This window comes from Crinia signifera, unplaced genomic scaffold, assembly GCF_055691185.1.
Source record: "Crinia signifera unplaced genomic scaffold, ASM5569118v1 HAP2_SCAFFOLD_212, whole genome shotgun sequence".
NCBI lineage: Eukaryota > Metazoa > Chordata > Amphibia > Anura > Myobatrachidae > Crinia > Crinia signifera.
In genome coordinates, this window is record NW_028142105.1 from 122,940 (window position 1) to 147,890 (window position 24,951).

General features: G+C 46.7%; 1 protein-coding gene across 2 annotated transcripts in view; it reads left to right on the forward strand.

Moving 5' to 3' along the window:
* Window positions 1-3,440, forward strand: part of LOC146053819 (uncharacterized) — a 53,888-nt gene extending 50,448 nt beyond the window's left edge. For both annotated transcript variants that reach the window (XM_083168030.1, XM_083168031.1), the window contains exon 6: window positions 643-3,440. In XM_083168030.1, coding sequence (XP_083024156.1) covers window positions 643-767 — 125 coding nt within the window. In that variant the 3' untranslated portion in view covers window positions 768-3,440. The remainder of the gene's footprint in view (window positions 1-642) is intronic.
* The last annotated feature ends 21,511 nt before the right edge of the window (window positions 3,441-24,951 follow it).

The window sequence follows — 24,951 nt, forward strand, 5'->3', positions numbered from 1 at the left end:
CCAGAAAATTATGAATAATAAGCCCACTCCACTATACACCCCTCCTCTGCATATTAAACATCCTGTACAACCCTGGAAGTTATGTATCAGGGCCCCTTCATTCAGCCCAGTGCCCCCTTCTCCCACCTCATCTCCCACCATATGTGCAGTAAAGGGGTAATTAGTGGAAATTACTGATCCAGGCCGTACATGCTGAGCGGTTGATATAATACCCCCTACCACCCGCGGGACATCAAAGCTTCCGCTCATAGCACCCCCCACCCCTACCGCTGGAGGTAGGGGCCCCAATACATTGCTATGCCCAGGGGTCTACACTGCTGTTATGTATGTGTGTGTGTGTGTGTGTGTGTGTATGTATATATATATATATATATATATAATTATTTATATACATTTGGTCTGTCTATAATACTTTAACTGACCCGGCATATACTGAGTCACCTAAGTGTCCATCTCCGTGCTTTGCTCCGCCCCTCTGGAAACCCCCTTGTGAAAATCCTGCGTTTGCCCCTGCTGTCCACTGTGCCTGTAGAGAACACTACTTCTCGATTCCTTCCTCTGGGCTCTCCTCGGCTTCCCTCTCTTGCCTAAGCTGAGACTGGTTATGATGTCAAGTTGTAACCTCAAGTTTTATCCCTACAGATGTGGAAAACTGCACCTCGGACTCAGAGCATCTGGCCAATGAGATGCCCCAGGAGGCCGAGGATCAGCCCAATGATGAGTCATGTGACTTCTACCCACCTCCTCCAGAGGACATCCCATGCTGAATCCAACAGATGGCCCCCCATAATACATGGTTACCTCATAGAAGAAGATCACCTTACAGTAGATGTTGGGGTTTTGTCAGATGTCCTGCAGTCAAATTAGTTTTACTGTGCAAACCCCTCCCTGCTTCACTGATAGCGGCCTGTCCCAGCTCTTCCCGTCCCCAAATAATCAAACTCATCCTCACCTACAAACACCTCAGTAGCGTCATGCCCCCTGTGCTCTTACACAGCTCCTCACCTATACCCTTTACGCCTCTCTGATAAACATATACATTGTCTCCTATGCAGCAAACAATCCCACCCTGCGATTTCCCTAGTCTGAAAGCTCGACCATACCCACCCAGATCTAATCTACCCGACTCTCCCCAACCAGGTCTAATCCATCCGACTCTCCCCACCCTGATCTCACCCAGCCTACTCTCCCCACCCTGATCTCACCCAGCCTACTCTCCCCACCCTGATCTCAGCCAGCCTACTCTCCCACATTCTACTCTCCCCACCCTGATCTCACCCAGCCTACTCTCTCTCAGCCTACTCTCCCTCAACCTAATCTCACCCAACCTACTCTCCCCACCCTGATCTCACCCAGCCAACTCTCCCACATCCTACTCTCCCCACCCTGATCTCAGCCAGCCTACTCTCCCCACCCTGATCTCAGCCAGCCTACTCTCCCCACCCTGATCTCAGCCAGCCTACTCTCCCCACCCTGATCTCACCCAGCCTACTCTCCCACATCCTACTCTTCCCACCCGGATTCACCCAGCCTACTCTCCCACATCCTACTCTCCCCACCCGGATTCACCCAGCCTACTCTCCCCACCCTGATCTCACCCAGCCTACTCTGCCACATCCTACTCTCCCCACCCAGATTCACCCAGCCTACTCTCCCCACCCTGATCTCACCCAGCCAACTCTCCCCACCCTGATCTCACCCAGCCTACTCTCCCACATCCTACTCTCCCCACCCGGATTCACCCAGCCTACTCTCCCCACCCTGATCTCACCCATCCTACTCTCCCCACCCTGATCTCACCCAGCCTACTCTCCCACATCCTACTCCCCCCCCCTTTCTTTCCCCAGGTGACTCTCCCCCACCCAACTCTTACCATTCCTACTCTCCCCCCCCATCTCTTACCATTCCTACTTTCCCCCACCCTACTCTTACCATTCCTACTCTCCCCCTCCCTACTCTTACCATTCCTACTCTCCCCCTCCCTACTCTTACCATTCCTACTCTTCCTCACCCACCTCTTACCATTCCTACTCTCCCCCACCCATCTCTTACCATTCCTACTCTCCCCCACCTAACTCTTACCATTCCTATTCTCCCCCACCCATCTCTTACCATTCATACTCTCCCCCACCCTACTCTTACCATTCCTACTCTCCCCCACCTTACTCTTACCATTCCTACTCTCCCCCACCTTACTCTTAACATTCCTACTCTCCCCCTCCCTACTCTTACCATTCCTACTCTCCCCTCCCTACTCTTACCATTCCTACTCTCCCCCACCCATCTCTTACCATTCCTACTCTCCCCCACCCATCTCTTACCATTCCTACTCTCCCCCACCCATCTCTTACCATTCCTACTCTCCCCCACCCATCTCTTACCATTCCTATTCTCCCCACCCATCTCTTACCATTCCTACTCTCCCCCACCCATCTCTTACCATCCTACTCTCCCCCACCTTACTCTTACCATTCCTACTCTCCCCCACCCATCTCTTTCCATTCCTACTCTCCCCCACCTTACTCTTACACTTCCCATTCTCCCCCACCCATCTCTTACCATTCATACTCTCCCCCTCCCTACACCCATCTCTTACCATTCCTGTTCTCCCCCACCCATCTCTTACCATTCATACTCTCCCCCACCCTACTCTTACCATTCCTACTCTCCCCCACCTTACTCTTACCATTCCTACTCTCCCCCTCCCTACTCTTACCATTCCTACTCTCCCCCTCCCTACTCTTACCATTCCTACTCTCCCCCACCTTACTCTTACCATTCCTATTCTCCCCCACCCATCTCTTACCATTCCTACTCTCCCCCTCCCTACTCTTACCATTCCTACTCTCCCCCCCCATCTCTTACCAATCCTACTCTCCCCCCAGCCTATTCTACCCCACCTACTATCGCACACGGTTTATCTTACCCATGATTCTCCAACTTATGGCCACTTACAGCTTACGTATGCCTCAAGCGGACAGCACTTATTTGCGCAGTTGTAAACACATGCAGACCAGGACATAGAGGCATGCGAAGTGCACCAGACGGTGCCATGTTATTTGTAGGTAGTCAGCTGCAGGCCACAATACGCTGAGGAGGATGAGGATGGTGTCACTGGTATCAGCAAACTGCTTGTGAGATCACATACATGAAGCGAATGTGTAGAAATGGGCGTAAGTGTGTGACGTACTCCTGGTGTAGAGCGGGTGCTCAAGGGTCCTATGTAGATCAGAGCACAAGACGCACACACGTGTGCACAAACGCGAGCACCTTACCGGGTATGACGCCATTTTCTGAGCAGCTCAGCGTGCTGTCAGCCATCCGTGTCACGTGTGCTGCTTTCTTACTGTGTTGCCCCCATATGTGTCAGCTTCCTTGCGCAATGGGAAATGTTTTGCTTTAGATTGATCGTTTATTAATAAAAACAATGTAATGATCGATGTATTGCACCTTTGTCTTTGACTATGATATCACGCAGCGCCGAGGTGGACGTGTCTGAGACAGATGCATCTGGCCATCATTAGCCATATGTGCAGGCACTGCAGCCGGCCATGTGCTCAGGCACCGCAGCCGGCCATGTGCTCAGGCACCGCAGCCGGCCATGTGCTCAGGCACCGCAGCCGACCATGTGCTCAGGCACCGCAGCCGGCCATATGTGCAGGCACCGCAGCCGGTAATATGTGCAGGCACCGCAGCCGGTAATATGTGCAGGCACCGCACCCGGCCATGTGCTCAGGCACCGCAGCCGGCCATGTGCTCAGGCTCCGCAGCCGTCCATGCGCTCAGGCACCGCAGCCGAACATGCGCTCAGGCACCGCAGCCGGCCATATGTGCAGGCACCGCAGCCGGTAATATGTGCAGGCACCGCACCCGGCCATGTGCTCAGGCACCGCAGCCGGCCATGTGCTCAGGCTCCGCAGCCGTCCATGCGCTCAGGCACCGCAGCCGAACATGTGCTCAGGCACCGCAGCCGGTCATATGTGCAGGCACCGCAGCCGGCCATGCGCTCAGGCACCGCAGCCAGCCAGGAGCTCAGGCACAGCAGCCGGCCAAGCGCTCAGGCACAGCAGCCGGCCATGCGCTCAGGCACCGCAGACACAGTCATCTTCTGTTTAATGTATGGGACACAGGAAAGATGACGCATCTTATGAGCACAAGGCAATGACAGGGGGATGTAAACTATGATCTCCGGTGCCAAGGACACACATGGCGGCAACAAGTAGAAGGTCATGTATGTGCAAGTGTGGCACAGTATAGCAGAGTACGGCACAGTACAGCACAGTATAGCAGGCCTTTAAAAAGCTGATCTGCGAAGCGCGTGTCGGCTAGCGGTGCGCAAGCAGATACAGCTCTCTCTCACTTTATTATTTTTCTTACTAGGATGTATTTACGATTTTGTGTGTGTGCATCTGACGTTATCCCACAGCCCTTATAAGGGTAGTGGATTGCATCGGGTACTAGTACCGGCATCTCCCACCTCTGCTGTGCCCAGCCATTGAGCTTCATTAACAGGCACAGACGCAGGACGGGTGGCCGGTCACTAAGGGCTGCCAGGGGAGCCGGCACAGATACGTCTAAGTCAGTCAGTTACGATGCGGTGAACGTTACACCTCAGTAGCCTGAAGATCCTGACAGTGATAGAACGAGCCGTTCACCATATTAAACTGACACAGAGACTGACGTACACACCGCTGGTCTAATTACAAGCACAAGCGGTGAGCGACGGGCAGCCGGCTCTGTATAGGCTAAGGCGAAATCTCCACATGTGGGCCCGCAGTGGATGACTGCCAGCCACGTCATATGGTACCTAGTGCTGACCCAAGTACACATCCCAGTTGATTCCTGGGTAAACGGGCTAAAAGCCAAGTACCTGACTCTGATACCGTGTGCAGCAACATTGTTTGTACCTGATGTGTGGGCATTACCAGTATTAAATAAGTTACTCATTACTGATGTGATAAACACAAACCTGCCCGATAACATGCAACACACTTACCAATCCAGACTACCCAAGTGTATATGAGAGAGCGATCTGCCTGCCACCTTCATTTTTAATATTCATAATTTCCTACGATTATTGTTGTTTGTCCCCGCTTCATTTCTTTTGAAAATTTCACAGCATTTTATGAATACTTATTAAAAGTTATATTTTAATACAAATAGGTGCACCCACTTTAACAGGACATTCTTTTTCTTGTGATATCTCCCACTGTCCTGGGGTAGCACACCTCCGTCCCTATTACAATTAGTAAAACTGTTTGATATTTGGGGGTCTTAAAACATACATTACATGGTCTTGTGCGACCGACCTCCTCTGCCTTGGTTCTGCGACACAGTATAGCAGAGTACAGCACAGTATAGCAGAATACAACACAGTACAGCACAGTATAGCAGAGTACGGCTAAGAATAGCAGAGTACGGCACAGTATAGCAGAGTACAGCAGAGTACAGCACAGTACAGCACAGTATAGCACAGTATAGCAGAGTACGGCTAAGAATAGCAAAGTACGGCACAGTATAGCAGAGTACAGCACAGTACAGCACAGTATAGCAGAGTACAGCACAGTATAGCAGAGTACGGCACAGTATAGCACAGTATAGCAGAGTACAACACAGTACAGAACAGTATAGAAGATTACAGCAAAGTACAGCACAGTATAGCAGTTTACAGCAGAGTACAGCACAGTATAGCAGAGTACGGCACAGTATAGCAGAGTACGGCACAGTACAGCACAGTATAGCAGGGTACAGCACAGTGTAGCAGAGTACAGCACAGTATAGCAGAGTATCACACAGTATAGCACTGTATAGCAGAGTACAGCACAGTATAGCAGATTATAACATAGTACGGCACAGTATAGCACAGTATCGCACAGTATAGCAGAGTACAGCACAATACAGCACAGTATAGCAGAGTACGGTAGAGTACGGCACAGTATAGCACAGTATGGCAGAGTGCGGCACAGTATGGCAGAGTACGGCACAGTATGGCAGAGTATAGCAGAGTACGGCACAGTATAGCAGAGTACAACACAGTACAGCACAGTATAGCAGAGTACGGCTAAGAATAGCAGAGTACGGCACAGTATAGCACAGTACAGCAGAGTACAGCACATAATAGCACAGTACAACACAGTATAGTACAGTATAGCAGAGGACGGCCAAGAATAGCAGAGTACGGCACAGTATAGCAGAGTACAGCACAGTACAGCACAGTATAGCAGAGTAAAGCACAGTATAGCACAGTATAGCAGAGTACGGCACAGTATAGCACAGTATAGCAGAGTACAACACAGTACAGTACAGTATAGAAGATTACAGCAGAGTACAGCACAGTATAGCAGTTTACAGCAGAGTACAGCACAGTATAGCAGAGTATGGCACAGGATAGCAGAGTACGGCACAGTACAGCACAGTATAGCAGGGTACAGCACAGTGTAGCAGATTATAACATAGTACGGCACAGTGTAGCACAGTATCGCACAGTATAGCAGAGTACGGCACAATACAGCACAGTAAAGCAGAGTACGGTAGAGTACGGCACAGTATAGCACAGTATAGCAGAGTGCGGCACAGTATGGCAGAGTATAGCAGAGTACGGCACAGTATAGCAGAGTACGGCACAGTATAGCAGAGTACAGCACAGTACAGCAGATGATAGCACAGTATAGCAAAGTACGGCACAGTATAGCAGAGTACGGCACAGTATAGCAGAGTATAGCAGAGTACGGCACAGTATAGCAGAGTATAGCAGAGTACGGCAGAGTATGGCACAGTATAGCAGAGTACGGCACATTATAGCAGAGTACAGCACAGTATAGCACAGTATAGCAGAGTACAGCACAGTATAGCAGAGTACAGCACAGTATAGCAGAGAATAGCAGAGTACGGCACATTATAGCAGAGTACAGCACAATACAGCACAGTATAGCAGAGTATAGCATAGTACAGCACAGTATAGCAACGTACGGCACAGTATAGCAGAGTATAGAAGGGTACAGCGCAGTATAGCAAAGTACAGCACAGTATAGCACAGTATAGCAGAGTATAGCACAGTATCGCACAGAATAGCAGAGTGCGGCAGAGTAAGGCAGAGTATAGTAGAGTACGGCAGAGTACGGCACAGTACAGCACAGTATAGCAGAGTACGGCAGAGTACAGCACAGTATAGCAGATGGTAGCACAGTATAGCAGCATACGGCAGAGTGGGGCACAGTATAGAAGAGTATAGCAGAGTATGGCACAGTATAGCAGAGTATAGCACAGTATAGCAGAGTGCGGCACAGTATGGCAGATTACGGCAGAGTGGGGGCACAGTATAGCAGAGTATAGCAGAGTACGGCACAGTATAGCAGAGTACAGCACAGTATAGCAGAGTATGGCACAGTACAGCACAGTATAGCAGAGTATAGCACAGTATAGCAGAGTATAGCAGAGTACGGCACAGTATAGTAGAGTATAGTACAGCACAATATAGCAGATGAAAGCACAGTATAGCAGAGTACGGCATAGTATAGTACAGTACGGCACAGTATAGCAGAGTACAGCAGATGATAGCACAGTATAGCAGAGTATAGCACAGTATAGCAGAGTACGGCACAGTATAGCACAGTATAGCAGAGTACGGCACTGTATAGCAGAGTGCGGCACAGTATAGCAGAGTACAGCACAGTACAGCACAGTAGGCAGAGTACAGCACAGTATAGCACAGTATAGCACAGTATAGCAGAGTACAGCACAGTATAGCAGATTATAACATAGTACAGCACAGTATAGCACAGTATCGCACAGTATAGCAGAGTGCGGCAGAGTACGGCACAGTATAGCAGAGTACGGCGGAGTACGGCACAGTACAGCACAGTACGGCAGAGTACAGCACAGTATAGCAGATGGTAGCACAGTATAGCAGCGTACGCAGAGTGGGGCACAGTATAGAAGAGTATACCAGAGTACGGCACAGTATAGCAGAGTACAGCACAGTATAGCAGAGTATGGCACAGCACAGTATAGCAGAGTATAGCACAGTATAGCAGAGTACGGCATAGTATAGTAGAGTATAGTACAGCACAGTATAGCAGATGAAAGCACAGTATAGCAGAGTACGGCACAGTATAGCAGAGTACGGCACAGTATAGCAGAGTATAGCAGAGTACGGCACAGTATAGTAGAGTACAGTACAGCACAGTATAGCAGATGAAAGCACAGTATAGCAGAGTACGGTACAGTATAGCAGAGTACGGCACAGTATAGTAGAGTATAGCAGAGTACGGCACAATATAGCAGAGTACGGCACATTATAGCAGAGTACGGCACAATATAGCAGAGTACGGCATATTATAGCAGAGTACAGCACAGTATAGCAGAGTACAACACAGTACAGCACAGTATAGCAGAGTAAGGCACAGAATAGCAGAGTACAGAACAGTATAGCGGTGTACAGCAGAGTAAAGCACAGTATAGCAAAGTACGGCACAATATAGCACAGCATAGCAGAGTACAACACAGTACAGAACAGTATAGAAGATTACAGCAGAGTACAGCACAGTATAGCAGATTACAGCAGAGTACAACACAGTACAGCACAGTATAGCAGAGTACGGCTAAGAATAGCAGAGTACGGCACAGTATAGCACAGTACAGCAGAGTACAGCACATAATAGCACAGTACAACACAGTATAGTACAGTATAGCAGAGTACGGCCAAGAATAGCAGAGTACGGCACAGTATAGCAGAGTACAGCACAGTACAGCACAGTATAGCAGAGTAAAGCACAGTATAGCACAGTATAGCAGAGTACGGCACAGTATAGCACAGTATAGCAGAGTACAACACAGTACAGTACAGTATAGAAGATTACAGCAGAGTACAGCACAGTATAGCAGTTTACAGCAGAGTACAGCACAGTATAGCAGAGTATGGCACAGGATAGCAGAGTACGGCACAGTACAGCACAGTATAGCAGGGTACAGCACAGTGTAGCAGATTATAACATAGTACGGCACAGTGTAGCACAGTATCGCACAGTATAGCAGAGTACGGCACAATACAGCACAGTAAAGCAGAGTACGGTAGAGTACGGCACAGTATAGCACAGTATAGCAGAGTGCGGCACAGTATGGCAGAGTATAGCAGAGTACGGCACAGTATAGCAGAGTACGGCACAGTATAGCAGAGTACAGCACAGTACAGCAGATGATAGCACAGTATAGCAAAGTACAGCACAGTATAGCAGAGTACGGCACAGTATAGCAGAGTATAGCAGAGTACGGCACAGTATAGCAGAGTATAGCAGAGTACGGCAGAGTATGGCACAGTATAGCAGAGTACGGCACATTATAGCAGAGTACAGCACAGTATAGCACAGTATAGCAGAGTACAGCACAGTATAGCAGAGTACAGCACAGTATAGCAGAGAATAGCAGAGTACGGCACATTATAGCAGAGTACAGCACAATACAGCACAGTATAGCAGAGTATAGCATAGTACAGCACAGTATAGCAACGTACGGCACAGTATAGCAGAGTATAGAAGGGTACAGCGCAGTATAGCAAAGTACAGCACAGTATAGCACAGTATAGCAGAGTATAGCACAGTATCGCACAGAATAGCAGAGTGCGGCAGAGTAAGGCAGAGTATAGTAGAGTACGGCAGAGTACGGCACAGTACAGTACAGTATAGCAGAGTACGGCAGAGTACAGCACAGTATAGCAGATGGTAGCACAGTATAGCAGCATACGGCAGAGTGGGGCACAGTATAGAAGAGTATAGCAGAGTATGGCACAGTATAGCAGAGTATAGCACAGTATAGCAGAGTGCGGCACAGTATGGCAGATTACGGCAGAGTGGGGGCACAGTATAGCAGAGTATAGCAGAGTACGGCACAGTATAGCAGAGTACAGCACAGTATAGCAGAGTATGGCACAGTACAGCACAGTATAGCAGAGTATAGCACAGTATAGCAGAGTATAGCAGAGTACGGCACAGTATAGTAGAGTATAGTACAGCACAATATAGCAGATGAAAGCACAGTATAGCAGAGTACGGCATAGTATAGTACAGTACGGCACAGTATAGCAGAGTACAGCAGATGATAGCACAGTATAGCAGAGTATAGCACAGTATAGCAGAGTACGGCACAGTATAGCACAGTATAGCAGAGTACGGCACTGTATAGCAGAGTGCGGCACAGTATAGCAGAGTACAGCACAGTACAGCACAGTAGGCAGAGTACAGCACAGTATAGCACAGTATAGCACAGTATAGCAGAGTACAGCACAGTATAGCAGATTATAACATAGTACAGCACAGTATAGCACAGTATCGCACAGTATAGCAGAGTGCGGCAGAGTACGGCACAGTATAGCAGAGTACGGCGGAGTACGGCACAGTACAGCACAGTACGGCAGAGTACAGCACAGTATAGCAGATGGTAGCACAGTATAGCAGCGTACGCAGAGTGGGGCACAGTATAGAAGAGTATACCAGAGTACGGCACAGTATAGCAGAGTACAGCACAGTATAGCAGAGTATGGCACAGCACAGTATAGCAGAGTATAGCACAGTATAGCAGAGTACGGCATAGTATAGTAGAGTATAGTACAGCACAGTATAGCAGATGAAAGCACAGTATAGCAGAGTACGGCACAGTATAGCAGAGTACGGCACAGTATAGCAGAGTATAGCAGAGTACGGCACAGTATAGTAGAGTACAGTACAGCACAGTATAGCAGATGAAAGCACAGTATAGCAGAGTACGGTACAGTATAGCAGAGTACGGCACAGTATAGTAGAGTATAGCAGAGTACGGCACAATATAGCAGAGTACGGCACATTATAGCAGAGTACGGCACAATATAGCAGAGTACGGCATATTATAGCAGAGTACAGCACAGTATAGCAGAGTACAACACAGTACAGCACAGTATAGCAGAGTAAGGCACAGAATAGCAGAGTACAGAACAGTATAGCGGTGTACAGCAGAGTAAAGCACAGTATAGCAAAGTACGGCACAATATAGCACAGCATAGCAGAGTACAACACAGTACAGAACAGTATAGAAGATTACAGCAGAGTACAGCACAGTATAGCAGATTACAGCAGAGTACGGCACAGTATAGCACAGTATAGCAGAGTATGGCACAGTATAGCAGAGTACGGCACTGTATAGCAGAGTACAGCACAGTATAGCAGAGTACAGCACAGTATAGCAGAGTACAGCACAGTATAGCAGATTATAACATAGTACGGCACATTATAGCACAGTATAGCAAAGTACGGCACAGTACAGCACAGTATAGCAGAGTACGGCAGAGTACGGCACAGTATAGTAGATTATAGTACGGCACAGTACAGCACATTATAGCAGAGGGTAGCACAGTATAACACAGTACGGCAGAGTGGGGCACAGTATAGCAGAGTATAGCACAGTTTATTAGACTACAGCACAGTATAGCATTGTATGGCACAGTATAGCACAGTATAGCAGAGTACGGCACAGTATAGCACAGTATAGCAGAGTACAGCAGAGTTTGGCACAGTATAGCAGAGTACGGCACAGTATAGCAGAGTACGGCACAGTATTGCAGAGTACAGCACAGTACAGCAGATGATAGCACAGTATAGCATAGTACGGCACAGTATAGCACAGTATAGCAGAGTACAGCACAGTATAGCAGACTATAGCAGAGTATGGCACAATATAGCAGAGTACAGCAAAGTATGGCACAGTATAGCAGAGTACGGCACATTATAGCAGAGTACAGCACAATATAGCAGAGTACAGCACAGTATAGCAGAGTACAGCAAAGTACAGCACAGTATAGCAGAGAATAGCAGAGTACGGCACATTATAGCAGAGTACAGCACAGTATAGAAGGGTATAGCACATTATATCAGAGTACGGCACAGTACAGCACAGCATTGCAGAGTATAGCAGAGTACAGCACAGTATAGCATGGTACAGCACATTATAGCAAAGTACAGCACAGTATAGCAGAGTATAGCACAGTACGGCACAGTATAGCACAGTATAGCAGAGTACAGCACAGTACAGCAGAGTACAGCACAGTATAGTAGAGTAGAGCAGAGTATGGCACAGAACAGCACAGTATAGCAGAGTGTAGCACATTACAGCACAGTATAGCACAGTATAGCAGAGTACGGCACAGTATAGCACAGTATGGCAGTGTGCGGCACAGTATAGCACAGTATAGCAGTGTGCGGCACAGTATAGCAGAGTACAGCAGAGTACAGCACAGTATAGGAGAGTACAACACAGTACAGCACAGTATATCACAGTATAGCAGAGTGCAGCACAGTATAGCAGAGTACAGCACAGTTTAGCAGATTATAACATAGTACAGCACAGTATAGCACAGTATCGCACAATATAGCAGAGAGCGGCAGAGTATGGCACAGAATAGTAGAGTACGGCGGAGTACGGCACAGTACAGCACAGTACGGCAGAGTACAGCACAGTATAGCAGATGGTAGCACAGTATAGCAGCGTACGGCAGAGTGGGGCACAGTATAGAAGAGTATAGCAGAGTACGGCACAGTATAGCAGAGTACAGCACAGTATAGCAGAGTATGGCACAGTATAGCAGAGTGCGTCACAGTATGACAGAGAATTGCAGAGTGGAGGCACAGTATAGCAGAGTATGGCACAGTACAGCACAGTATAGCAGAGTATAGCAGAGTACGGCACAGTATAGCACAGTATAGCAGAGTACGGCACATTATAGCAGAGTACAGCACAATATAGCAGAGTACAGCACAGTATAGCAGAGTACAGCAAAGTACAGCACAGTATAGCAGAGAATAGCAGAGTACAGCACAGTATAGCAGAGTACAGCACAGTATAGCAGAGTACAGCACAGTATAGTAGAGTAGAGCAGAGTATGGCACAGAACAGCACAGTATAGCAGAGTGTAGCACAGTACAGCACAGTATAGCACAGTATAGCAGAGTACGGCACAGTATAGCACAGTATGGCAGTGTGCGGCACAGTATAGCACAGTATAGCAGATGGTAGCACAGTATAGCAGCGTACGGCAGAGTGGGGCACAGTATAGAAGAGTATAGCAGAGTACGGCACAGTATAGCAGAGTACAGCACAGTATTGCAGAGTATGGCACAGTACAGCACAGTATAGCAGAGTATAGCACAGCATAGCAGAGTATAGCAGAGTACGGCACAGTATAGTAGAGTATAGTACAGCACAGTATAGCAGATGAAAGCACAGTATAGCAGAGTATGGCACAGTATAGCACAGTATAGCAGAGTACAGCACATTACAGCAGATGATAGCACAGTATAGCAGAGTATGGCACAATATAGCACAGTATAGCAGAGTATAGCAGAGGACTGCACAGAATAGCACAGTATAGCAAAGTACAGCACAGTATAGCAGAGTATAGCACATTATAGCAGAGTACGGCGCAGTACAGCAGAGTACAGCACAGTATAGCAGAGTATGGCACAATATAGCACAGTATAGCAGAGTATAGCAGAGGACTGCACAGAATAGCACAGTATAGCAAAGTACAGCACAGTATAGCAGAGTATAGCACATTATAGCAGAGTACGGCGCAGTATAGCAGAGTATAGCAGAGTACGGCACAGTACAGCAGAGTACAGCACAGTATAGCAGAGTACGGCACAATATAGTAGTGTACAGCACAGTATAGCACAGTGTAGCAGAGTATAGCAGAGGACTGCACAGAATAGCAGATTATAACATAGTACCGCACAGTATAGCACAGTATGGCACAGTATAGCAGAGTACGGCACAGTATAGCAGAGTACGGCACAGTATAGCAGTGAACGGGAGAGTATGGCACAGTATAGCAGAGTACAGAACAGTATAGCAGAGTATAGCAGAGTGCGGCACATTATAGCAGAGTACAGCACAGTATAGCACATTATAGCAGAGTACGGCACAGTACAGCAGAGTATAGCAGAGTATGGCACAGAACAGTACACTATAGCAGAGTACGGAACAGTATAGCAGAGTACAGCACAGTATGGCAGAGTACAGCACAGTATGGCAGAATATAGCACAGTATAGCAGAGTACAGCACAGTATAGCAGAGTATGGCACAATATAGCAGAGTACGGCACAATATAGTAGTGTACAGCACAGTATAGCACAGTGTAGCAGAGTATAGCAGAGTACGGCACATTATAGCAGAGTACAGCACAGTATAGCAATGTACGGCACAGTACAGCACAGTATAGCAGAGTACAGCACAGTATAGTAGAGTACGGCAAAGTACAGCACAGTATAACACAGTATAGTAGAGTATGGCACAGAACAGCACACTATAGCAGAGTACGGCACAATATAGCAGAGTACGGCACAGTATAGCACAGTGTAGCAGAGTATAGCAGAGTACAGAACAGTATAGCAGAGTATAGCAGTGTACGGCATAGTATAGCAATGTATAGCAGCGTACGGCACAGTATAGCACAGTATAGCAGAGTACAGCACAGTATAGCAGAGTACAGCACAGTATAGTAGAGTATGGCACAGTATAGCAGAGTACAGCACAGTATAGCAGAGTACGGCACAGTATAGCAGAGTACGGCACAGTACAGCAGAGTACGGCACAGTATAGCAGAGTACAGCACAGTATATCAGAGTATAGCACAGTATAGCAGAGTATGACACAGTATAGCAGAGTATAGCAGAGTACGGCACAGTACAGCAGAGTACAGCACAGTATAGCAGAGTATGGCAAAATATAGCAGAGTTCGACACAGTATAGGAGTGTATAGCAGAGTACGGCACAGTACAGCAGAGTACAGCACAGTATAGCAGAGTACAGCACAGTATATCAGAGTATAGCACAGTATAGCAGAGTATGACACAGTATAGCAGAGTATAGCAGAGTACGGCACAGTACAGCAGAGTACAGCACAGTATAGCAGAGTATGGCAAAATATAGCACAGTATAGCAGAGTACGACACAGTATAGGAGTGTATAGCAGAGTACGGCACAGTACAGCAGAGTACAGCACAGTATAGCAGAGTGTGGCAAAATATAGCACAGTATAGCAGAGTATAGCAGAGGACTGCACAGAATAGCACAGTATAGCAAAGTACAGCACAGTATAGCAGAGTATAGCACATTATAGCAGAGTACGGCGCAGTATAGCAGAGTATAGCAGAGTACGGCACAGTACAGCAGAGTACAGCACAGTATAACAGAGTATGGCAAAATATAGCACAGTATAGCAGAGTATGGCACAGAATAGTAGTGTACAGCACAGTATAGCAGAGTATGGCACAATATAGCACAGTATAGCAGAGTATAGCAGAGGACTGCACAGAATAGCACAGTATAGCAAAGTACAGCACAGTATAGCAGAGTATAGCACATTATAGCAGAGTACGGCGCAGTACAGCAGAGTACAGCACAGTATAGCAGAGTATGGCACAATATAGCACAGTATAGCAGAGTATAGCAGAGGACTGCACAGAATAGCACAGTATAGCAAAGTACAGCACAGTATAGCAGAGTATAGCACATTATAGCAGAGTACGGCGCAGTATAGCAGAGTACGGCACAGTACAGCAGAGTACAGCACAGTATAGCAGAGTATAGCACATTATAGCAGAGTACGGCGCAGTATAGCAGAGTACGGCACAGTACAGCAGAGTACAGCACAGTATAGCAGAGTGTGGCACAGTGCAGCCCAGTACAGCAGAGTGTGGCACAGTACAGCAGAGTACAGAACAGTATAGCAGGGTGTGGCACAGTACAGCACAGTACAGCAGAGTGTGGCACAGTACAGCAGAGTACAGCAGAGTCACTCTGCTATACTCTGCTGCACTGTGCCACACTCTGCTGTACTGTGCCACACTCTGCCAGAGTGTGGCACAGAACAGCAGAGTGTGGCACAGCAGAGGCGCTGGGCCTGCAGTGAGAGCTGTAATGTAGGTTAGTAACCTCAGCAGACATCACCAGGACAGGTCATACTACGATACATATGAATGAAGAAAGAAACCTCATTACTGCACATTTTAATAATTATACTTAAAATAAACCAATAACTGTATTGTCCTTGTAGACTCCCCCACCCCTCACCGTATCTGATACTGCCACATACAGTGGTACTGAGCATCATTATCTGTATAGGACATGTGACTTCCTCTGTACCAGGAATCGCAGAGCGCCAGGGGCCGGATACTGTAATGTGTGTCACCTCTGTGTGGTCTCTGCGAGATGACAGTTACTGGCAGTACTGTACGCGTACAGGAAATCTAACGCTACTGTCTGCTAGATCACTTGCAGATTTCACTTACTTAGATTTGGGTGGGGTTTTACTTCAAAGTGAGATCTATATTGCAGTGTAAAAAAAAAGCAGCCAGTATTTACCCTGCACAGAAACAAAATAACTCATCCAAATCTAACTCTCTCTGCACATGTTACATCTGCCCCCCTGCAGTGCACATGGTTTTGTCCATCTAAGAAGGATTTTCGGCAGAAAGAGCTAACTAGAATAAGGCCCATAGTAACATACATAGGGCGAAATTAATAGGGGGCGATTTTTAGGCATGTTTAAAATTCGCTCAAAATCGCATTTTTTTAAATCGCATTATTGGGCCAATTTTTGCATATTTAATGAGATGCGAATTCGCGGCAAAATAGCGCGATAAAGTGCGATATAGAGCGATTTTTAAGTCATGAAAATCGGCACGTTTTCAGAAATGTGCGATTTTGGTTTAAAAAAAAAGGTAAAAAATAAAAACTGCGCGGGGTCCCCCCTACTGAGCACAACAAGCCCCGGGCTCAAAGAGCCGGTCCTGGTTTCATAAAATCACGGAGCAGAACAAATAGGGGTCCCCTGGATTTTATAAAACCAGCACCAGGCTCAAGGGCCGGTCCTGGCTCCCAAAATACGGGGCACAAAATGACTAGGGGTCCCCCGTATTTCAAGAACCAGCACCGGCCCAACCAGCCAGCCGGGTAATGCCACAGCCGGGGGGAGACGCCTTATACAAGTCCCCACGGCCAAAGCATTCATCCCCCTGACCGGTCAGCATGGTCAGGGGTCCTGGGGGAGTGGGTGCCCCCCCCCCTCCAGAACTTACCTGCCCATGCTGAAGCCCGGGGCTGTCCTCGATGCCCCTGGGCGGTGGGCATCGAACTGATTTTGTGTAAAAAATAGATGAAAAACTATTGTCTTATACTGTGAAACTATGAGTCCCAGCAAGCCTCCCCCGCTTGCTGGGACTTAGAGAACCACAAGTCCCAGCATGCGGGGCATTAAAGGGCCCGCTGGCACTTGTAGTTCCACAGTAAAAGAAATACCTAAATAAACACACTGACATCCATTAAAATAAAACTTTAATACATACAAAGCCCTTACATACTGATACTTATCTTGAGCCCGTAGGTTGGTCTGGTGCTCCGAGGTCCGGGGTCCAGGATCCGAAGAAATTCATAGGGGGACCTGTGGAAGAAAATCCTACTCACCAAGTTCCTCAGGAGAAGATCTATCCTCTTGATCCGACGTAGTCCAGGTCTTCTGCCCCGCGTCAGGTCTTCTGTGTCTACTCCCGCTGGTACCCGTCTGACGAACTAGCCGGAGAGAGGCTGATGTTCCATCTTCAGCATCTCTCCTCCGAATGATTCTATTGGCCACCAAACTCGGCTCCTGATTGGCCGCTAGGTGGCCAATAGAATCATTCGGAGGAGAGACGCTGAAGATGGAGCATCAGCCTCTCTCCGTATAGTTCGTCAGACGGTACCAGCGGGAGTAGATGCTTTTTTTTTTTAAAGAAGACCTGGACTACGTCGGATCAAGAGGACAGATCTTCTCCAGAGGACCTTGGTGAGTAGGATTTTACATAGTAATATAGTAACATACATAGTAACATAGGTCCTTATTCTGATTCCGGTCGAACGGCCGATGTATTGTGTTTGCGCATGTGCAGAGGCGTATCTGCGCATGTGCAAATACCGCGCACGTCCGAATACGGCGTGAATTCCATACAGAAAATGATCAGTCGGAACAATCCGAGCAGGGGGTGGAGAGGGGCGTGAAGGGCTGTTTGGGCTCATTACCATATGCGTACGCCCCGCGTTTCATGGGAGTTCCCGTGAAAACGCTGGGCGTATGTATGGTAACATGGCCGTGACGCACGTGTGGGGGTGGACAGCTGACATAGCCGGATGCCAGCTGCCCGCCCATATCCCTGCCTTCATACGGAAACATGTCCGAGTGGTGTGGAGCACTCGGTGCTGCCTGACCGCTCGGTCCATCATTCGATGGTTGGCGACCATCGGAGGATGGGGGAGGTTCCCACAGATGGGGGAGGTGTTCACATGAAACATCCACTCGCGGTCCGTACGTTCCGGGTCTTACTGCAGGACGGTGTGAGCGATCCGTACGGTAGGCGGGGCTAAGAACACTCGGTTCCTGTCCGAAATACGCATCCGTCCGAATCAACTAGAATAAGGGCCTCAGTGACATAGTAACATAGGGCCTTATTCTGATCGGATAGGTGAAACGTGCGTACGGACGTGCACACTGAGTGTTTTCTGCATTAGCTCCAGGCCCATTCTCCAAATAGGCCCATTCTGTAGCTGAGGGCCAGAGCTTTCCAACGAGCCCATCCCCGTGTCGGTAGCCCCCCGGGAACTGGAGATACCGACAGGCAAACCTGGAACGGTTTCCCCATAGGATAACATGGGACCCGCTAATTCCGACCTCCACCCGGTTCCAGCGGCTGCCAGTTCCCCCTCCGGCATCACAGAAGCTTGAGGTTGATCTCAGTCGAACCCAAATCGCTGGACCTTCAATCTGATACCTGGTCCATATGGGTTCATTGGTTCTAGAGATATTGCGGGTAAACCAATTTTTTTTCATTTCTGAAATGTAATTTCATGGCTGTTCATGTTGTTTGACAGATTTCTCTGGAACCAAATGGCCCAGTTTCACGGGACCAAAATCATTTGAAGCCTACATGTAAATCGGTCAGGTGGTTCCGAAGATGTAGCTGGTTGTTTAAAGGGGGGCGGTGGTGGTTTTCTCTCCCCCTCACACAAAAAAATGCAGGGACTAGGCTGGTGTAAAACGGTCCAGTCATGATCTTGGGGCCATATTCCCGGGTAAATCCCTGCATTTTCTGGTGTGAAAGGGGTATTATTTCAAATAGCCGGGACATGCAGTGCTCTAAATACAGCCAGACAGCCCCCTGCTCTCTGCCCAGCTGTCAATGGCTGTCATTTCTGCCCGGCGGCGGCTATCCCCCAGTTACCGCAAGCATGTATTCCCCCTTGGCAATGAGCATGTAATCCCACATGGCAATGAGCATAGAACCCCTGGCAATAAGCATGGAACCCCTGGCAATGAACATGTTGGTAAGCAACACTTAGGTAGCATAATTTTTCATAGGCATTATGGTGTTTGGCATAATACGTAATGGAGAATATGGTGTTTGGCTTAACATGTAATGGGCATTATGGTGTAAATTTTTAATGCGCGCTTTCAGCTATTTATGAAGCATATTGTGCATTATTGCTCAATCTGTTTGGTATAATAATGTGTATTTTGGCTAAATCCATGTGGCAAAATGTGTATTTTGCCTTAATCTGTGTGGCATAACGTGAATTTTGACTCAATCGGTGTGCCATAGTGTGAATTTTGGCTCAGTCAGTGTGAATTTTGGCTCATTCCATGTGGCACAATGTGTAAGAGGCAAGTACAGTATAAGGGGGTTACTATTGTGTTGCATGATTTATATAAGGAGTATATGGTGTGGTAAACTTATGTGACCACATAAAAGGTGCTGAAATGTTGTCAACCAAGTTTCGGCTTTCAGTATTATTTTTTATTATGACTGGAATGCTGCCTCGCCCTGCAAGTATCTTAGAACATCGGCATCCTGCGGGTGCACCTTTGGAGGGCACCCGCCAATATATCTCCCTGCATTTTTCCTATGCCAGCCCCCTGCCTTTTCCAGGCATATATAATTAGTTGAAAGTATTTACACAAATACAGACACACCCATGAGCAGACCACCCAAACAGAACACTGGTCACGCCCCCCACATTATTAGGTGCTGGCCGCAACCCCTATTATTGTGCATAATAGGCCATTGATAATTTTTAGCTCCAGGCACATTTAGACCTTAATCTGGCTCTGAGTATACTACATAAGGATGAATGGAGAAGGACAGTATACTACATGAGGAGGATGAATGGAGAAGGACCGTATACTACATGAGGAGGATGAATGGAGAAGGACAGTATACTACATGAGGAGGATGAATGGAGAAGGACAGTATACTACATGAGGATGAATGGAGAAGGACAGTATACTACATAAGGATGAATGGAGAAGGACAGTATAATACATGAGGATGAATGGAGAAGGACAGGATACTACATGAGGAGGATGAATGGAGAAGGACAGTATACTACCTGAGGATGAATGGAGAAGGACAGTATACTACATGAGGATGAATGGAGAAGGACAGTATACTTCATGAGGATGAATGGAGAAAGACAGTATACTACATGAGGATGAATGGAGAAGGACAGTATACTACATGAGTAAGAATGGAGAAGGACCGTATACTACATGAGGATGAATGGAGAAGGACAGTATACTACATGAGGATGAATGGAGAAGGACAGTATACTACATGAGGATGAATGGAGAAGGACAGTATACTACATGAGGATGAATGGAGCAGGACAGTATACTACCTGAGGATGAATGGAGAAGGACAGTATACTACATGAGGATGAATGGAGAAGGACAGTATACTACATGAGGATGAATGGAGAAGGACAGTATACTACATGAGGATGAATGGAGAAGGACAGTATACTACATGAGGATGAATGGAGAAGGACAGTATACTACCTGAGGATGAATGGAGAAGGACAGTATACTACATGAGGATGAATGGAGAAGGACAGTATACTACCTGAGGATGAATGGAGAAGGACAGTATACTACCTGAGGATGAATGGAGAAGGACAGTATACTACATGAGGAGGATGAATGGAGAAGGGAAGTATACTACATGAGGAGGATGAATGGAGAAGGACAGTATACTACATGAGGAGGATGAATGGAGAAGGACAGTATACTACATGAGGATGAATGGAGAAGGACAGTATACTACATGAGGATGAATGGAGAAGGACAGTATACTACATGAGGATGAATGGAGAAGGACAGTATAATACATGAGGAGGATGAATGGAGAAGGACAGTATACTACATGAGGATGAATGGAGAAGGACAGTATACTACATGAGGAGGATGAATGGAGAAGGACAGTATACTACCTGAGGATGAATGGAGAAGGACAGTATACTACATGAGGATGAATGGAGAAGGACAGTATACTACCTGAGGATGAATGGAGAAGGACAGTATACTACCTGAGGATGAATGGAGAAGGACAGTATACTACCTGAGGATGAATGGAGAAGGACAGTATACTACCTGAGGATGAATGGAGAAGGACAGTATATTACCTGAGGATGAATGGAGAAGGACAGTATACTACATGAGGATGAATGGAGAAGGACAGTATACTACATGAGGATGAATGGAGAAGGACCGTATACTACATGAGGATGAATGGAGAAGGACAGTATACTACATGAGGATGAATGGAGAAGGACAGTATACTACATGAGGATGAATGGAGAAGGACAGTATACTACATGAGGATGAATGGAGGAGGACCGTATACTACATGAGGATGAATGGAGAAGGACAGTATACTACATGAGGATGAATGGAGGAGGACCGTATACTACATGAGGATGAATGGAGAAGGACAGTATACTACATAAGGATGATGAATGGAGAAGGGCAGTATACTACATGAGGAGGATGAATGGAGAAGGACAGTATACTACATGAGGATGAATGGAGAAGGACAGTAAACTACATGAGGAGGATGAATGGAGAAGGACAGTATACTACATGAGGAGGATGAATGGCGAAGGACAGTATACTACATGAGGATGAATGGAGAAGGACAGTATACTACCTGAGGATGAATGGAGAAGGACAGTATATTACCTGAGGATGAATGGAGAAGGACAGTATACTACATGAGGATGAATGGAGAAGGACCGTATACTACATGAGGATGAATGGAGAAGGACCGTATACTACATGAGGATGAATGGAGAAGGACAGTATACTACATGAGGATGAATGGAGAAGGACAGTATACTACATGAGGATGAATGGAGAAGGACAGTATACTACATGATGATGAATGGAGGAGGACGGTATACTACATGAGGATGAATGGAGAAGGACGGTATACTACATGAGGATGAATGGAGGACAGTATACTACCTGAGGATGAATGGAGCAGGACAGTATACTACCTGAGGATGAATGGAGAAGGACAGTATACTACATGAGGATGAATGGAGATGGACAGTATACTACATGAGGATGAATGGAAAAGGACAGTATACTACATGAGGATGAATGCAGAAGGACAGTATACTACCTGAGGATGAATGGAGAAGGACAGTATACAACATGAGGATGAATGGAGAAGGACAGTATACAACATGAGGATGAATGGAGAAGGACAGTATACTACATGAGGATGAATGGAGAAGGACAGTATACTACATGAGGATGAATGGAGAAGGACAGTATACTACCTGAGGATGAATGGAGAAGGACAGTATACTACATGAGGATGAATGGAGAAGGACAGTATACTACATGAGGATGAATGGAGAAGGACAGTATACTACATGAGGATGAATGGAGAAGGACGGTATACTACATGAGGAGGATGAATGGAGAAGGACAATATACTACCTGAGGATGAATGGAGAAGGACAGTATACTACATGAGGATGAATGGAGAAGGACAGTATACTACCTGAGGATGAATGGAGAAGGACAGTATACTACATGAGGATGATGAATGGAGAAGGACAGTATACTACATGAGGATGAATGGAGAAGGACAGTATACTACATGAGGATGAATGGAGAAGGACAGTATACTACATGAGGAGGATGAATGGAGAAGGACAGTATACTACATGAGGAGGATGAATGGAGAAGGACAGTATACTACATGAGGATGAATGGAGAAGAACAGTATACTACATGAGGATGAATGGAGAAGGACAGTATACTACCTGAGGATGAATGGAGAAGGACAGTATACTACCTGAGAATGAATGGAGAAGGACAGTATACTACCTGTGGATGAATGGAGAAGGACAGTATACTACCTGAGGATGAATGGAGAAGGACAGTATACTACATGAGGAGGATGAATGGAGAAGGGCAGTATACTACATGAGGAGGATGAATGGAGAAGGACAGTATACTACATGAGGATGAATGGAGAAGGACAGTATACTACATGAGGAGGATGAATGGAGAAGGACAGTATACTACCTGAGGATGAATGGAGAAGGACAGTATACTACATGAGGATGAATGGAGAAGGACAGTATACTACATGAGGAGGATGAATGCAGAATGACATGAGGATGAATGGAGAAGGACATTATACTACCTGAGGATGAAGGGAGAAGGACAGTATACAACATGAGGATGAATGGAGAAGGACAGTATACTACATGAGGAGGATGAATGGAGAAGGGCAGTATACTACATGAGGAGGATGAATGGAGAAGGACAGTATACTACATGAGGATGAATGGAGAAGGACAGTATACTACATGAGGAGGATGAATGGAGAAGGACAGTATACTACCTGAGGATGAATGGAGAAGGACAGTATACTACATGAGGATGAATGGAGAAGGACAGTATACTACATGAGGAGGATGAATGCAGAATGACATGAGGATGAATGGAGAAGGACATTATACTACCTGAGGATGAAGGGAGAAGGACAGTATACAACATGAGGATGAATGGAGAAGGACAGTATACTACATGAGGATGAATGGAGGAGGACCGTATACTACATGAGGATGAATGGAGAAGGACAGTATACTACATGAGGATGAATGGAGGAGGACCGTATACTACATGAGGATGAATGGAGAAGGACAGTATACTACATAAGGATGATGAATGGAGAAGGGCAGTATACTACATGAGGAGGATGAATGGAGAAGGACAGTATACTACATGAGGATGAATGGAGAAGGACAGTATACTACATGAGGATGAATGGAGAAGGACAGTATACTACATGAGGATGAATGGAGAAGGACAGTATACTACATGAGGATGAATGGAGGAGAACCGTATACTACATGAGGATGAATGGAGAAGGACAGTATACTACATGAGGATGAATGGAGGAGGACTGTATACTACATGAGGATGAATGGAGAAGGACAGTATACTACATAAGGATGATGAATGGAGAAGGGCAGTATACTACATGAGGAGGATGAATGGAGAAGGACAGTATACTAAATGAGGATGAATGGAGAAGGACAGTAAACTACATGAGGAGGATGAATGGAGAAGGACAGTATACTACATGAGGAGGATGAATGGCGAAGGACAGTATACTACATGAGGATGAATGGAGAAGGACAGTATACTACATGAGGATGAATGGAGAAGGACAGTATACTACCTGAGGATGAATGGAGAAGGACAGTATATTACCTGAGGATGAATGGAGAAGGACCGTATACTACATGAGGATGAATGGAGAAGGACCGTATACTACATGAGGATGAATGGAGAAGGACCGTATACTACATGAGGATGAATGGAAAAGGACAGTATACTACATGAGGATGAATGGAGAAGGACAGTATACTACATGAGGATGAATGGAGAAGGACAGTATACTACATGATGATGAATGGAGGAGGACGGTATACTACATGAGGATGAATGGAGAAGGACGGTATACTACCTGAGGATGAACGGAGCAGGACGGTATACTACCTGAGGATGAATGGAGAAGGACAGTATACTACATGAGGAT